Source organism: Lactuca serriola, chromosome 6, assembly GCF_051521515.1.
Source record: "Lactuca serriola cultivar US96UC23 chromosome 6, Lser_US96UC23_V15, whole genome shotgun sequence".
Lineage (NCBI taxonomy): Eukaryota > Viridiplantae > Streptophyta > Magnoliopsida > Asterales > Asteraceae > Lactuca > Lactuca serriola.
Window position 1 is genome coordinate 159,166,356 of NC_136413.1, and position 18,080 is coordinate 159,184,435.

Consider the following 18,080-nt stretch of genomic DNA (forward strand, 5'->3'; position numbering starts at 1 on the left):
TGCTAAATCAAAAGTTGTTTTAAAAGTCCTTATCAAATATTCAAACACTTTTTTTAACTTATCAAGTTTTCAAAAAGTCAATAAATTAAAAAAAAAAAAAAAAAAAAAAAAAAAAAAGTTTTTAGATGAAATCTCAAGGAGCCTCTAATTCCACTAGAAGTTATTATTTCTAAAAGTATTTATTAAAAAACTATTTTCACTCAAGAAAGAGGTCCTCGTCTAAAAATATATCTTTTTGGTATTCCTCTTTAGTTGTTCATGTCTTGAATTCACAAAACATTATTTATTTCTAAAATATGTGCTCGATAACAGGCAAAAGAATTTATCCCATTTGAAAAATTAATAAAAAAACATGAAAAATTGAAGATGTATTAAGCATAAAATGTAGCAACAAAGTTTAGTGACAATAAAAAAAAAATCCGAAGGCTAATTTTGGCCTAATTAGGAATGATTTTTTTTTATGGTCTTATCTATTAAAGAAATGGACAGTTGTGGATCCATCAAATTTTGACCTAATTAGTTTCATTCATCCATCAACCAAAGTGTCACGGACGGAATCTTTCATTCCAAGTCCTTCATATTCTTTTAGAATTCTTGAACCAAACAGTTTCTTTTGATTTTTAAATGAAACTACATAATAGTCGATGTGGTATATCATTTTTTTATTGTGTTCTTAATATATATATATATATATATATATATATATATATATATATATATATATATATATACACACACACTAGGTTACAACCCGTGTAAACCACGGGTAAAAAATTTAAAAACAAATTTATATTATTAATAAGAGTTAAGTTTGTTTAGCGTTTTTGTATTGATTATTTAAAATTAATATTAATATAAATTTGTAAAAAAGTATGTAAATTTAAATATATGTTAAAAAGAAACACAATCAATCATGGAAACCTAAATATAAAGATAACTAAACTGCATCTTTCAATAGTGAATGCTTTATGAAGTGTGAGGACAAATCATTATTTTATTATTTTTTTGATTTGAGTGAGCAATCAAGAAACACCATGTGGCATCTATTAAAGCCTGAAAATCAAATATGGAAACAAATTCAATATTATGATTTGTAATGCTATATAAAAAATAAAATATTAAAATAATAAAAAATGTAATATAAAAAAACATAATTGTTTGAATTTAAAACTACGAAGCATTTATAGATTCCTAAAAACTTCCTTATACACAACATTGGAAGTTTTGTTTGTAAGTCTACCATCCTTATCTAACATTAACAATTTCAATCCTTCTCTACTTTAAACTCTAGATAAGGCAACATACAACTGCTCATGTGAAAAAATAGGATCTTTGAGATACAAACCAACATTTGATAACGACTGCCCCTGACTTTTATTAATTGTCATTGCAAAACATACAGCCAATGGAAATTGTTTTCTTTGAAATTTGAAGGGAATTTTTTTTTTCAGATGGACTTAAAGACATTCTTGGAATAAAGGTTTGCTTTCTAATATTAGTTCCAGATATGATAATTGCCTCAATAACACATTTGTTCAGAGATTTCACTTGTAGTCTAGTACCGTCACATAAGCCATTTTTCTAATCAATGTTTCTTAGTAACATAACTGGAACACCGACCTTTAAAATTAACTTGTCATTTGGCAAACCTGATACTTTAAGACCATTTAAAATATCTGGGGAGTATAAATTGGGATCAAACTGATCATGAACAAACTCTGATTGGCAAAGACTATCTGAACTTAAATATTATATTTCGTCTCCGGGAAACAATGCTAACAAACGATCATTGATTTGTTGGACAACTTCATTTTTGGGAGCTAGTATAGCTCTTTCTTGAAAATAGCTCGTAACGTTGAATTTTTCCAAGATTGAAGGATATATAAACTTAATTAATGAACCTATAGGATCATGTGGATCATTAATGAGAATATCATCTGGAACATAAATAATCGCTTCGCCATCGTTTGAACCACCAACTTTTCCTTCTCTTATATCCAAAAGCCAGTTTGCAAAATTATGTATTTTTCGAATATCAGATGGATCCCTTCCAACGGTTAGTCTCATGTTTATTGTTAATCTATGGAATTTGCATTGTTGCCATATATATGAAGAACTTAAAAAAGCATTAACGATATTTTGTCTACTACCTCCTTGAACAACATGTAGAATCTGTCTGAAGTCTCCTCCAAAAACAATCGCTTTCCCTCCGAATGGAATTTTTGAGTTGCTAGACTTATCAAACTTACATACATCTTTCAGAGCTCAATCTAAAGCTTCAAATGCATGCACATGGACCATAGGTGCTTCATCTATGACATCCCCAATTTCACAGCCAGAAAAGACCGATTTGTTTATGCTTTGTTTTATAAATCAGAGTGATCGTTTAAAGAAAACGGTTGCGGAATTTGTTCCCAAAACAAGATATGATAATAACTTATCACAACATTTCTCAAAGAGAATGTATTTTCATTTAATAATAAAATCTCGGGATGTCATGTTCCGATACAAACATATAAGCATAAACAGAACTTACATTTAATTACACAATTGATTTATATCTCCTTTAAATCTCTCTGTGAAATATGTCTTCGTATTAATATCTGTGATACAAAGAAAACTGAGTGGGTCAGGCTTGGGAGCCTGGTGAGCATATAGGGTTTTCAACCCACAATAATATAAATATTATATTCAACCATCAACAATCAACTCAATTACTCATCCCTATTATCTTTCTTAGGATATTACCCTAGGAATTCAACTACCCGCCATTCAATCATTCCTAAGGATTGACCTAAGGAATTAGCACAAAATCTATTGCTACATAAGGCGCATCTACCAACATCATCCTTTAAGCGCCTCTGCCAGGATTACGTCATACACTATGAGGCGCAATTGCCAGGTTTATGACATTCTCTTTTAGGCGCATCTGCCGACATTATCTCATAAGCGCATCTGCCAAGATTATCCTATAAGCGCATCTGCTATTGTTATGACAATCTTTATTTGGCGCATCTACCGACATTATCCTATAAGCGCATCTGCTAGGATTACCCTATAAGCGCATCTGCTATTGTTATGACAATCTCTATTTGGCGCATCTGCCAAGATCTCGACATTCACTACTTGGTGCATCTACCGATATTATTCTCAAGTGCATCTGCTAGTTTTATGACATTCTTTAATTGGTGCATCTACCAATATCATTCTTAATCATCTTTCATACCTCATCATTTTATCACATACCAACTATCTCATCTACCCATGTTCTACCCAACATATTTGTAGATATAAAATACATATATAGTTTAACTCATTTAAAAACTATATAAAACATTCATTCCATACTCATCTCAAATAAACAACAATATTTAAACACATAGCAAGTATTTTATAACAAATCCTTCATATTTATGTGTTAGAAGAAAGTAACCACACACTCTCCCAAATATATACTTAATACATTCAAACAATACTTGTATTATACCCGTGTTTATGAAAGGGACTATACACCCACACATATAATCAACTTTATATTATACACATAGCACGTATTTTATAGAAAACAATTCAAATCTATGAGATAGAATAAAGTGAATATCCATTCACGCATACAATCACAAAATATACACATAACAAGTATATCTTATAAAATACTTCATAGTTACTTGTTAGAAGAAAGTAACTACACCCTCACACATATAAACCACAATTTACTTAATACACTCAAGCCGTACTTGTATTATTATCGTGTTTATGAAAGGTAGTATACACTCACTTGATCAGAAGATGATCGGACAGCACTACGACTTGCAGAAGTAGTATTCTTCGGTAGATCTAGAAGATCTCCACAAAAATCGAACTTCTCGCGGGCAGAGCTTCGGCTCGGGAATTGCACTTCACGGGATCTCGGGAGCGTAAAACTTCCTTCCTAACTTGGATATGAGATCCGGGGTGTCGGGATGGCTTCGGGGGTTTACACGTAGAGCTTCGGCACAAAAACGAGGACTCGCATCCTATTTATAAGAGGCTGAAGCCTCGGAGTACGCGGGGCGTACTGCCTTACGCGGGGTGTAAGGCTCTGAAATCGTCATTGCTTACGTATCTGAAGAACTCGAGTGTGAGGCGTGTCATGCTTCGCTGTACGCGGGGCGTACTTCGGATGAGTCCGATGACTCGTCTTCGGATAAGGCCGGGATTTAATAATTAAATTTAATTATTAATTCATTAATAAACTTCGAAAATTTATATCTTCTTCATACGAACTCCGTTTTCGACGTTCTTTATATCCACGCGTAGGTGAGACTACACTCTACGACTTTCGTTTAGACTCCGTCGGCTAATTTTGACTTTTATTTTTATTATTTATTTTTAATAGGTCGGGACAGAAAATTTCGTTATAAATTCATAACTTCTTCGTCCGACGTCCGTTCTTGCCTAACTTTTCGTCGTTTCGCTACTAACAATGAGATCTTCGATTCTCGTTTAGATCACTAAGGCTATATATCACTCTAACGTGAATTCACTTTTTACGTCATTCAGCGTTGTGCCGGTTCTGTAGCGAAACTTCAACAAGTCATAACTTCTTCGTTATAACTCGGATTTTGGCGTTCTTTATATGCACGGAAACCTTGTAACATATACTACAACTTATTTAGGATTATTCATCCTAAACAATCATCTATCAAAAAGTCATTTTTGACGCTTATTGTCTCTAAATTGACTAGCCCTGATCTACGGGCGTTACAGTTATCTCCCCCTTAGGATGATTACGTCCCGGAATCATCAACGAAATAGGACTTGTATAATGATTCCATATGTTATTTACTCATCCTAGGAAATAACCGTAATTTCTATGTTTCCTCAAAAGAGTATTTAACTCTACGGATTTCTTGATCGCAGAAGATGCCCAAATCTTGCATCTGCTTATCGTACTATGTTGTACTTTCAATCGTAACGTTCAAGTTACTAAATAAGTCCTCATTGTGGACTCCTTCTTCTTCTCAAGATAAATACTTTCCTTTATCTATTGTAACAAACTGATGGGTCGTGCTCTATTGACCTCTCATCGCATGATGCGACGCTTAGACTCGATCCTTAATAAGGTTAAATTCCAGAATGGAATATACCTTCCTTCATATTCTAATGTGATTTAATCACATTTCAGCATGTAGCATTTCTACCTGCAAACATCTTTCAACAACGAGCGCGACACTATCAATCGCATTAACTTCAACCTTCTGACTTAAGTCAGATGTTACATCTAACTTGGTCCTCTATACTACGTAACATACTTCTCGTAGTCGAACTCAAATTTAAACATGACCACTAGGGTCAGAACAAGAACCATCTTACTAGTCATTACTGAAACAATGGTAATGACATACCAGAATAAAATGGAATCAATCACTAGCTTCTTGGTAACCTTGTGACTTTCCCTGATCCAAGTGCGAGTCCTGTGCTTCCGGTAGTATATGCATCTACTACCTTTCACACCTACTCATACTCGTCCAAAGTATTGTCCCGCAGTCGACCAAGTCACCATACAAGAAAATCAAACAATCATTCAACACATCAGTTAGCAAAACTAGGGTTTATATTAATTACTTGAAACGATTACACAAAAGATCAAGTTCACCCTATACTATGCCTCTAATAGGCTACACCACATGTTACTTTTCATATCGCTACTTTATAACTTGATCTTTTGATATAAAATCCTCATTCCTGATTCCTTGCATTGCCATTTGCTTCATCAAGGATCATTTGAAATGCTCTTGCCTTTAGCTTTGGCGGCGCCTCTAGCCTTGCTGCTTGATTTTTCCTTGGGCAGTCTTGCTTGAAGTGCCCCTCTTCTTTACATTCATAACACACCTTTTTGTTGAAAATACATTCATCGGCGTAGTGCCCATGCTTTCCACACTTGAAACATGTCACCTCCACGCCACATTTTCCTGAGTGCTTCTTTTTGCACTTATCGCACCACCTTGCCTCATCCCTTCCTCCTCCTCCAGAATTCGAGAATTTTCTTTTCTCATTAGAACCTGAAGTTCCTTCTAACTTTCTCTTCTCGCCAACTTCAACCTTACTGTCAGTCCTCCCCTTGATCATATTCTCAACAGACTTGGCAGCCCAAATAGCTGCCTCTAAGGTAGGTGTCTGACGCACTGGCACCGCATACTCCCAAGGGAGTCCCTTTGCGTATCGGTCGACTTTTGTCAGTTCGTCTGGGACGATGCGCAAAGCAAACTCCATCTTGTCTGTGAAGGCATTAGTGTATTCATCCACTGACATGCTGCCTTTCTTCAATATCAGAAATTTGTTCTCCAACTCTAGTAGGTTTTGGGCCGAGCAGAACTTGCGATTGAATTGCACCAAAAACTCTGCCCAGGTCAGTTGCAGTGGCTCATTAGGGCTTAGGATCTTCCCTAGAGTGTTCCGCCATCGAACGGCTCCACCTCGGAACTGACGCACTACATAGATAGTCTGCAACTTGCCTCTGCAGCCACAAGTCATGAAGGCTAACTCCATTTCTGAGATCCAATCCATAACTCCAATCGGATCCTCCTTTCCAGTGAAGGTCGATGGTTTGCAAGTTAGAAAATCCTTGTACTTGCATCCCATTCCATCATTCCTTCCATCATGGTTGTGCTGCCTAACTATCGGTGGGTTGGCTTGACCAACAGACCCACTGAAGTTTCCACCTTCCGAGTGCCCTTCATTTAATTCAGGCTCTTCCACACGAAGTGACAGTTCTTCACGATTCTGTTGAAGCAACCGTCTAGTTTCATCCATCTGACGGTCCAACATCGTCCGAATCATCAATTGTACACCAGCCATGGTTATTGGCTCAGGTGTTGCTGCTACGACAGGTATTTGCTCAATTACTGGTGGTTGATTCCTGTTTTCATCAGCATTTCCAACTCCACTTCTTGTTCTCACCATTTTTGATCTATACACCGAATAGGGTGAAATTAGATCCTCATTCATGATAGATATTCAAATCATCCTTATCACCCCGAAACGTTTACATGCTAGTTCTAATATCGTAGCCATACGCTTAGAATCCTAAACACATAAGGTTTCCAGATCCGGTCGGCAACAGACCATAGATCCGAACAAACAATAGCATCAATTTAGCTATCACACAAAACAATTAGCACATAAAAGCATTTTAGGCATCATTCCTAAAATAAACTAGTGCTTGTGTCAATTTAGGTGCACTACCTAACATTTTTTTAGACACACTCTTCACAATCATTACTTAGCATTCTAAGTTTAAGTCTAGAAATTTCCTATAAATTCCTAGTTCACTTAAACTAATGCTCTGATACCAACTATGACATCCCCAATTTCACGGCCAGAAAAGACCGATTTGTTTATGCTTTGTTTTATAAATCAGATTGATCGTTTAAAGAAAACGGTTGCGGAATTTGTTCCCAAAACAAGATATGATAATAACTTATCACAACATTTCTCAAAGAGAATGTATTTTCATTTAATAATAAAATCTCGGGATGTCATGTTCCGATACAAACATATAAGCATAAACAGAACTTACATTTAATTACACAATTGATTTATATCTCCTTTAAATCTCTCTGTGAAATATGTCTTCGTATTAATACCTGTGATACAAAGAAAACTAAGTGGGTCAGGCTTGGGAGCCTGGTGAGCATATAGGGTTTTCAACCCACAATAATATAAATATTATATTCAACCATCAACAATCAACTCAATTACTCATCCCTATTATCTTTCTTAGGATATTACCCTAGGAATTCAACTACCCGCCATTCAATCATTCCTAAGGATTGACCTAAGGAATTAGCACAAAATCTATTGCTACATAAGGCGCATCTACCAACATCATCCTTTAAGCGCCTCTGCCAGGATTACGTCATACACTATGAGGCGCGATTGCCAGGTTTATGACATTCTCTTTTAGGCGCATCTGCCGACATTATCTCATAAGCGCATCTGCCAAGATTATCCTATAAGCGCATCTGCTATTGTTATGACAATCTTTATTTGGCGCATCTACCGACATTATCCTATAAGCGCATCTGCCAGGATTACCCTATAAGCGCATCTGCTATTGTTATGACAATCTCTATTTGGCGCATCTGCCAAGATCTCGACATTCACTACTTGGTGCATCTACCGATATTATTCTCAAGTGCATCTGCTAGTTTTATGACATTCTTTAATTGGTGCATCTACCAATATCATTCTTAATCATCTTTCATACCTCATCATTTTATCACATACCAACTATCTCATCTACCCATGTTCTACCCAACATATTTGTAGATATAAAATACATATATAGTTTAACTCATTTAAAAACTATATAAAACATTCATTCCATACTCATCTCAAATAAACAACAATATTTAAACACATAGCAAGTATTTTATAACAAATCCTTCATATTTATGTGTTAGAAGAAAGTAACCACACACTCTCCCAAACATATACTTATATAATACATTCAAACAATACTTGTATTATACTCGTGTTTATGAAAGGGACTATACACCCACACATATAATCAACTTTATATTATATATATAGCATATATTTTATAGAAAACAATTCAAATCTATGAGATAGAATAAATTGAATATCCATTCACGCATACAATCACAAAATATACACATAACAAGTATATCTTATAAAATACTTCATAGTTACTTGTTAGAAGAAAGTAACTACACCCTCACACATATAAACCACAATTTACTTAATACACTCAAGCCGTACTTGTATTATTATCGTGTTTATGAAAGGTAGTATACACTCACTTGATCAGAAGATGATCGGACAGCACTACGACTTGCAGAAGTAGTATTCTTCGGTAGATCTGGAAGATCTCCACAAAAATCGAACTTCTCGCGGGCAGAGCTTCGGCTCGGGAATTGCACTTCACGGGATCTCGGGAGCGTAAAACTTCCTTCCTAACTTGGATATGAGATCCGGGGTGTCGGGATGGCTTCGGGGGTTTACACGTAGAGCTTCGGCACAAAAACGAGGACTCGCATCCTATTTATAAGAGGCTGAAGCCTCGGAGTACGCGGGGCGTACTGCCTTACGCGGGGTGTAAGGCTCTGAAATCGTCATTGCTTACGTATCTGAAGAACTCGAGTGTGAGGCGTGTCATGCTTCGCTGTACGCGGGGCGTACTTCGGATGAGTCCGATGACTCGTCTTCGGATAAGGCCGGGATTTAATAATTAAATTTAATTATTAATTCATTAATAAACTTCGAAAATTTATATCTTCTTCATACGAACTCCGTTTTCGACGTTCTTTATATCCACGCGTAGGTGAGACTACACTCTACGACTTTCGTTTAGACTCCGTCGGCTAATTTTGACTTTTATTTTTATTATTTATTTTTAATAGGTCGGGACAGAAAATTTCGTTATAAATTCATAACTTCTTCGTCCGACGTCCGTTCTTGCCTAACTTTTCGTCGTTTCGCTACTAACAATGAGATCTTCGATTCTCGTTTAGATCACTAAGGCTATATATCACTCTAACGTGAATTCACTTTTTACGTCATTCAGCGTTGTGCCGGTTCTGTCGCGAAACTTCAACAAGTCATAACTTCTTCGTTATAACTCGGATTTTGGCGTTCTTTATATGCACGGAAACCTTGTAACATATACTACAACTTATTTAGGATTATTCATCCTAAACAATCATCTATCAAAAAGTCATTTTTGACGCTTATTGTCTCTAAATTGACTAGCCCTGATCTACGGGCGTTACAGTTATCTCCCCCTTAGGATGATTACGTCCCGGAATCATCAACGAAATAGGACTTGTATAATGATTCCATATGTTATTTACTCATCCTAGGAAATAACCGTAATTTCTATGTTTCCTCAAAAGAGTATTTAACTCTACGGATTTCTTGATCGCAGAAGATGCCCAAATCTTGCATCTGCTTATCGTACTATGTTGTACTTTCAATCGTAACGTTCAAGTTACTAAATAAGTCCTCATTGTGGACTCCTTCTTCTTCTCAAGATAAATACTTTCCTTTATCTATTGTAACAAACTGATGGGTCGTGCTCTATTGACCTCTCATCGCATGATGCGACGCTTAGACTCGATCCTTAATAAGGTTAAATTCCAGAATGGAATATACCTTCCTTCATATTCTAATGTGATTTAATCACATTTCAGCATGTAGCATTTCTACCTGCAAACATCTTTCAACAACGAGCGCGACACTATCAATCGCATTAACTTCAACCTTCTGACTTAAGTCAGATGTTACATCTAACTTGGTCCTCTATACTACGTAACATACTTCTCGTAGTCGAACTCAAATTTAAACATGACCACTAGGGTCAGAACAAGAACCATCTTACTAGTCATTACTGAAACAATGGTAATGACATACCAGAATAAAATGGAATCAATCACTAGCTTCTTGGTAACCTTGTGACTTTCCCTGATCCAAGTGCGAGTCCTGTGCTTCCGGTAGTATATGCATCTACTACCTTTCACACCTACTCATACTCGTCCAAAGTATTGTCCCGCAGTCGACCAAGTCACCATACAAGAAAATCAAACAATCATTCAACACATCAGTTAGCAAAACTAGGGTTTATATTAATTACTTGAAACGATTACACAAAAGATCAAGTTCACCCTATACTATGCCTCTAATAGGCTACACCACATGTTACTTTTCATATCGCTACTTTATAACTTGATCTTTTGATATAAAATCCTCATTCCTGATTCCTTGCATTGCCATTTGCTTCATCAAGGATCATTTGAAATGCTCTTGCCTTTAGCTTTGGCGGCGCCTCTAGCCTTGCTGCTTGATTTTTCCTTGGGCAGTCTTGCTTGAAGTGCCCCTCTTCTTTACATTCATAACACACCTTTTTGTTGAAAATACATTCATCGGCGTAGTGCCCATGCTTTCCACACTTGAAACATGTCACCTCCACGCCACATTTTCCTGAGTGCTTCTTTTTGCACTTATCGCACCACCTTGCCTCATCCCTTCCTCCTCCTCCAGAATTCGAGAATTTTCTTTTCTCATTAGAACCTGAAGTTCCTTCTAACTTTCTCTTCTCGCCAACTTCAACCTTACTGTCAGTCCTCCCCTTGATCATATTCTCAACAGACTTGGCAGCCCAAATAGCTGCCTCTAAAGTAGGTGCCTGACGCACTGGCACCGCATACTCCCAAGGGAGTCCCTTTGCGTATCGGTCGACTTTTGTCAGTTCGTCTGGGACGATGCGCAAAGCAAACTCCATCTTGTCTGTGAAGGCATTAGTGTATTCATCCACTGACATGCTGCCTTTCTTCAATATCAGAAATTTGTTCTCCAACTCTAGTAGGTTTTGGGCCGAGCAGAACTTGCGATTGAATTGCACCAAAAACTCTGCCCAGGTCAGTTGCAGTGGCTCATTAGGGCTTAGGATCTTCCCTAGAGTGTTCCGCCATCGAACGGCTCCACCTCGGAACTGACGCACTACATAGATAGTCTGCAACTTGCCTCTGCAGCCACAAGTCATGAAGGCTAACTCCATTTCTGAGATCCAATCCATAACTCCAATCGGATCCTCCTTTCCAGTGAAGGTCGATGGTTTGCAAGTTAGAAAATCCTTGTACTTGCATCCCATTCCATCATTCCTTCCATCATGGTTGTGCTGCCTAACTATCGGTGGGTTGGCTTGACCAACAGACCCATTGAAGTTTCCACCTTCCGAGTGCCCTTCATTTAATTCAGGCTCTTCCACACGAAGTGACAGTTCTTCACGATTCTGTTGAAGCAACCGTCTAGTTTCATCCATCTGACGGTCCAACATCGTCCGAATCATCAATTGTACACCAGCCATGGTTATTGGCTCAGGTGTTGCTGCTACGACAGGTATTTGCTCAATTACTGGTGGTTGATTCCTGTTTTCATCAGCATTTCCAACTCCACTTCTTGTTCTCACCATTTTTGATCTATACACCGAATAGGGTGAAATTAGATCCTCATTCATGATAGATATTCAAATCATCCTTATCACCCCGAAACGTTTACATGCTAGTTCTAATATCGTAGCCATACGCTTAGAATCCTAAACACATAAGGTTTCCAGATCCGGTCGGCAACAGACCATAGATCCGAACAAACAATAGCATCAATTTAGCTATCACACAAAACAATTAGCACATAAAAGCATTTTAGGCATCATTCCTAAAATAAACTAGTGCTTGTGTCAATTTAGGTGCACTACCTAACATTTTTTTAGACACACTCTTCACAATCATTACTTAGCATTCTAAGTTTAAGTCTAGAAATTTCCTATAAATTCCTAGTTCACTTAAACTAATGCTCTGATACCAACTATGACATCCCCAATTTCACGGCCAGAAAAGACCGATTTGTTTATGCTTTGTTTTATAAATCAGATTGATCGTTTAAAGAAAACGGTTGCGGAATTTGTTCCCAAAACAAGATATGATAATAACTTATCACAACATTTCTCAAAGATAATGTATTTTCATTTAATAATAAAATCTCGGGATGTCATGTTCCGATACAAACATATAAGCATAAACAGAACTTACATTTAATTACACAATTGATTTATATCTCCTTTAAATCTCTCTGTGAAATATGTCTTCGTATTAATACCTGTGATACAAAGAAAACTAAGTGGGTCAGGCTTGGGAGCCTGGTGAGCATATAGGGTTTTCAACCCACAATAATATAAATATTATATTCAACCATCAACAATCAACTCAATTACTCATCCCTATTATCTTTCTTAGGATATTACCCTAGGAATTCAACTACCCGCCATTCAATCATTCCTAAGGATTGACCTAAGGAATTAGCACAAAATCTATTGCTACATAAGGCGCATCTACCAACATCATCCTTTAAGCGCCTCTGCCAGGATTACGTCATACACTATGAGGCGCGATTGCCAGGTTTATGACATTCTCTTTTAGGCGCATCTGCCGACATTATCTCATAAGCGCATCTGCCAAGATTATCCTATAAGCGCATCTGCTATTGTTATGACAATCTTTATTTGGCGCATCTACCGACATTATCCTATAAGCGCATCTGCCAGGATTACCCTATAAGCGCATCTGCTATTGTTATGACAATCTCTATTTGGCGCATCTGCCAAGATCTCGACATTCACTACTTGGTGCATCTACCGATATTATTCTCAAGTGCATCTGCTAGTTTTATGACATTCTTTAATTGGTGCATCTACCAATATCATTCTTAATCATCTTTCACACCTCATCATTTTATCACATACCAACTATCTCATCTACCCATGTTCTACCCAACATATTTGTAGCTATAAAATACATATATAGTTTAACTCATTTAAAAACTATATAAAACATTCATTCCATACTCATCTCAAATAAACAACAATATATAAACACATAGCAAGTATTTTATAACAAATACTTCATATTTATGTGTTAGAAGAAAGTAACCACACACTCTCCCAAACATATACTTATATAATACATTCAAACAATACTTGTATTATACTCGTGTTTATGAAAGGGACTATACACCCACACATATAATCAACTTTATATTATATATAGCATATATTTTATAGAAAACAATTCAAATCTATGAGATAGAATAAATTGAATATCCATTCACGCATACAATCACAAAATATACACATAACAAGTATATCTTATAAAATACTTCATAGTTACTCGTTAGAAGAAAGTAACTACACCCTCACACATATAAACCACAATTTACTTAATACACTCAAGCCGTACTTGTATTATTATCGTGTTTATGAAAGGTAGTATACACTCACTTGATCAGAAGATGATCGGACAGCACTACGACTTGCAGAAGTAGTATTCTTCGGTAGATCTGGAAGATCTCCACAAAAATCGAACTTCTTGCAAGCAGGGCTTCGGCTCGGGAATCGCACTTCACGGGATCTCGGGAGCGTAAAACTTCCTTCCTAACTTGGATATGAGATCCGGGGTGTCGGGATGGCTTCGGGGGTTTACACGCAGAGCTTCGGCACAAAAACGAGGAGAAATGAGCAAATAAGCCCAGAACCCTCGCATCCTATTTATAGGAGGCTGAAGCCTCGGAGTACGCGGGGCGTAAGGCTCCGAAATCGTCATTGCTTACGTATCTGAAGAACTCGAGTGCGAGGCGTGTCATGCTTCGCTGTATGCGGGGCGTACTTCGGATGAGTCCGATGACTCGTCTTCGGATAAGGCCGAGATTTAATAATTAAATTTAATTATTAATTCATTAATAAACTTCGAAAATACATATCTTCTTCATACGAACTCCGTTTTCGACGTTCTTTATATCCACGCGTAGGTGAGACTATGCTCTACGACTTTCGTTTAGACTCCGTCGACTAATTTTGACTTTTATTTTTATTATTTATTTTTAATAGGTCGGGACAGAAAATTTCGTTATAAATTCATAACTTCTTCGTCCGACGTCCGTTCTTGCCTAACTTTTCGTCGTTTTGCTACTAACAACGAGATCTTCGATTCTCGTTTAGATCTCTAAGGCTAAATATCACTCTAACGTGAATTCACTTTTTACGTCATTCAGCGTTGTGCCGGTTCTGTCGTGAAACTTCAACAAGTCATAACTTCTTCGTTATAACTCGGATTTTGGCGTTCTTTATATGCACGGAAACCTTGTAACATATACTACAACTTAGTTAGGATTATTCATCCTAAACAATCATCTATCAAAAAGTCATTTTTGACGCTTATTGTCTCTAAATTGACTAGCCCTGATCTACGGGCGTTACATCATCCCAGATAATCAATGAGCTTTTTCTTACTAATCTGTCGAGTTTGCTATCAGGCGGTATCTTACAAACAGAATCCTCCGTAAGATTCAACGGAATTATAAACCGGTAGTGTGTCGTCCTACCTCCAGGCAATAGTAACGATGCAATACCACTTGAAGCAACATTTAAAACTATATCACCATTACATCTAATTGCTATAGATATTGTCTTCCAAGGAAAGGTTTTGCCCGTTCCACCATATCCATACACAAAACACACACATCCTTTCTTATCGTTGACTGTAGTCATGATATCAAGAAAAATATTACGTTTCTCGTTTGTTAATGCATGAAACATACCATCAAAATCTTTCTTTAAAAGCGGTATGTCATAGTCTAGCTCCTCCGTGATAAAGCAGGAAGAAACTGTATCAGAATCAGGGTAAGACATTTGTTTATAATTTTTTAGACTGGTGTTGTTATGAAATAAAATTTGTTCGATCTCGAACAAAGTCATGTTTTTAAGGTGATCCTCATTGAGTGAAAAACCTATAAAAATGAACAATATGTCAAAAAGAATATAATATTAAACAGTTTAATGGTAATAAAAAAAATTGTACCCTGCATATTGAAAATATGTAATATCCGTTTTTACAAATAAAGATAGAAAATTATAATACCTGGAGACTTTAATCTACGTTGTTGGTAGTAGAGAATATCATCAGACAAGTGTTGCCATGTATTTTCCCAAACAAAGTCTGGTCTAAAGAAACGATTAGACATTAACATCGTAGCAAATAAGAAACACAGATAAAAACCAGTTCCTGAATGACTTGCTTCCTTAATTGCATCAACGTATTCTTTGTCATCATCCAAGAGGCCCAAAGCATAACATGCATCTCGAAAAATAGGAAATTCTTCACCATTTACAGTACGAATTTCTTCAAATGATTTTGGACATTTCACTTTATTTATAAAGAATCTGTAAGAAGTAGACTTCGCCAAGTTTAGGTGAAACATAGTGAATCCTTCCTATTGAACGTCCAATTTTCTTTGGTTTCCACAACCTATCATTAGGTTTCCAAACAAACTTTATAGGAAATTCAACATATGTAAGTTTTCGTGCATCTTTATTAATTTTATTACATTCTATCCAAGATGTGAACATAGAAGCAGCAACTGAAGGTTGTTCAAGAACATCGTCAATATCATCGTCTGCAGCATATATGACTTGTTGTTGATCATGAAGATGAAAAGGTAGTCGCATCAAAGAAGGATATTGGTAATGAACATCATATTTAAATAGTCGCCATGATGCTTCACATGCATATATGTATCTACAATCATAATAATCTTTTATTTCACCCACAACCTTTTCTTGGTGAGAAGCAGTGTTGATCTCAACAACAATTGTAGCTCTATCTGGACCTTTGTTTATATATTTAAACAGATACTTTATGGAAGATCCCTGATTGCACCATTCAACATTAATGTGTGCCTGATATCTTTTTAACAGATATTTGTTATATGGAACAACATTTCTGTTGTCTAATTTAACCCCTGATTTTTCGACATAATATCCATTGTTTCTTCTCATATATAAGGGATAATCATTGACATCACCTAAAGAATGATTACAGAATTGCTTTGGAAATTTTTTTGAACATTGTTTGTCAACCATGCATGGGCAATTCATATTTTCAACTCCACAAGGACCATGTATCATGAATTCACATACAAGTGAATACAACTCTGGATCTTCATTGATATTTGGAATCTCAACGGAAATAATCGGATCAATATATTCAACAGTAGGCCGCTTGGAGTCAGCATGCATAAATAGATAAATATGACTATGTGGCAAACCTCTTTTTTGAAATTCAATTGTATAGACCACTGCAAATTAATTTTACAAATAAGATATGATTTGTACTGGATGAAATATATTTGCAAATAATAAAAAATGTTAAGAAACGAAAAAATCATTATAAATTTTTTTTTGTACTAAACAACAACTTTGAATACCTACTTGAACGATGCCAAAAATTTTATTTTCCCATATATCTTTAATAGAAGCACCAAGCTTTATTTTGAATTACCTACATAAGATATCAGGTCTATCTTCTGGATGCAGTGAAGTGTTATGAAGAAACCTTTTAACTTTAGGCCATTTGGGATTACATGTAAAGGTTATGAAGAAATCAGGATATCCAAACCATTTACATAAGGTCATAGCGTCAAGGTAGTTTTGCATCAGATAACGTGCACCGCCAATGAATAAAGAAGGTAAGATAACACGTTGTCCGATGTTGGATATATCTTTATTCCCGAGGTCTTGTTGATTACGTAAATTCTCATAAGACTCGCATATAAGAATTTGTTGTTTGCTCCTTATGAAATGTAATCTCTCGCTTTCGATCATAGTATAAGCATCTACCAAAAACTGTTGGAACAACCTTTTTCAATTAATAATTAGTGAAAAATATTGATCCCTGTCCTGTATTCTATAAGAAAAAATATTCTCTCATTGTATAGTTGGACCGCTTGTTGTTGCTTGAAGGTGTAATACCTCGATGTGGTATGTCAACCCTGTAACCATCATCACCATATGGAAACAGTAGTGGATACTGAAGAGGAGGGTAGGATGGATGTAATTCACTAATACGCCGTAGAGAACCAGATGAAGTTTGAACAACAATATCTCTATTATCAATTGAATCACCAATATCTCCAACAATTAAAGAGGCAACCTTAGAAGCAGATGGTAGGTTCTATGTCCTTCCATCTTGGTCCCTTCTTCCAATAATTCTCAATTTGATATCAACATGAGGGTTTTCATGAAAACAATCTCTAACCATTCTATAAGACTAAACCAAGACATTATTTGAATCTAACATCAACTTCAAATTTTGTATAATATCATTATCAAGAACAGAAGAATTTGATGTAGATCGTTGATTTTCTCCACTACAAGTAAGATGAACATATAAACATAAGATAAATAAAGAAATTAATGTTGATGAATAATATATCTATTAATGTGATAATTGTGAAAAGTGTACCAAAAACATGTTCGTCTATTTGCGATCTCATTATCAGTATCGTATATGTACAACTGAGAGAATTTTGGTTTAAATCCCTATTCCGGTAAAAGGCTTCCGATACTATGATAATTTTGACTGCTAAGTCGGAAAATGTATGGAGCATTTCCTCTATTGATTGAGGAATCAATCTTGCCACCCATTGACGTAAAAGAAAACATAGAATTGTAAGAACGGATGTTCTTCATG

The 18,080-nt window shown here is 36.1% G+C and overlaps 1 protein-coding gene across 1 annotated transcript; it reads right to left on the reverse strand.

Moving 5' to 3' along the window:
- Positions 1–1,749: 1,749 nt before the first annotated feature.
- LOC145060317 (uncharacterized) lies at positions 1,750–16,627 on the reverse strand. Its single transcript, XM_079008007.1, has 4 exons — positions 15,882–16,627; positions 15,471–15,772; positions 14,810–15,339; positions 1,750–2,244 (listed from the first exon to the last, which is right to left on the reverse strand). The coding sequence occupies exons 1-4, from the start codon at positions 16,625–16,627 to the stop codon at positions 1,750–1,752; spliced, it is 2,073 nt and encodes a 690-aa protein (XP_078864133.1).
- Between the last annotated feature and the right edge of the window lie 1,453 nt (positions 16,628–18,080).

Bases quoted from the DNA above. Each gene is read 5' to 3' on its own strand.
- LOC145060317 (XM_079008007.1), bottom strand. From the start codon at position 16,627: ATGCATGCTGACTCCAAGCGGCCTACTGTTGAATATATTGATCCGATT. The intron at 15,340-15,470 runs GTATTATAATTT...TCATTTTTATAG, and splicing joins ACGTAGATTAAAGTCTCCAG to GTTTTTCACTCAATGAGGAT. The intron at 2,245-14,809 runs GTAACGCCCGTA...GATGTATGTAAG, and splicing joins CATTGATTATCTGGGATGAT to TTTGATAAGTCTAGCAACTC.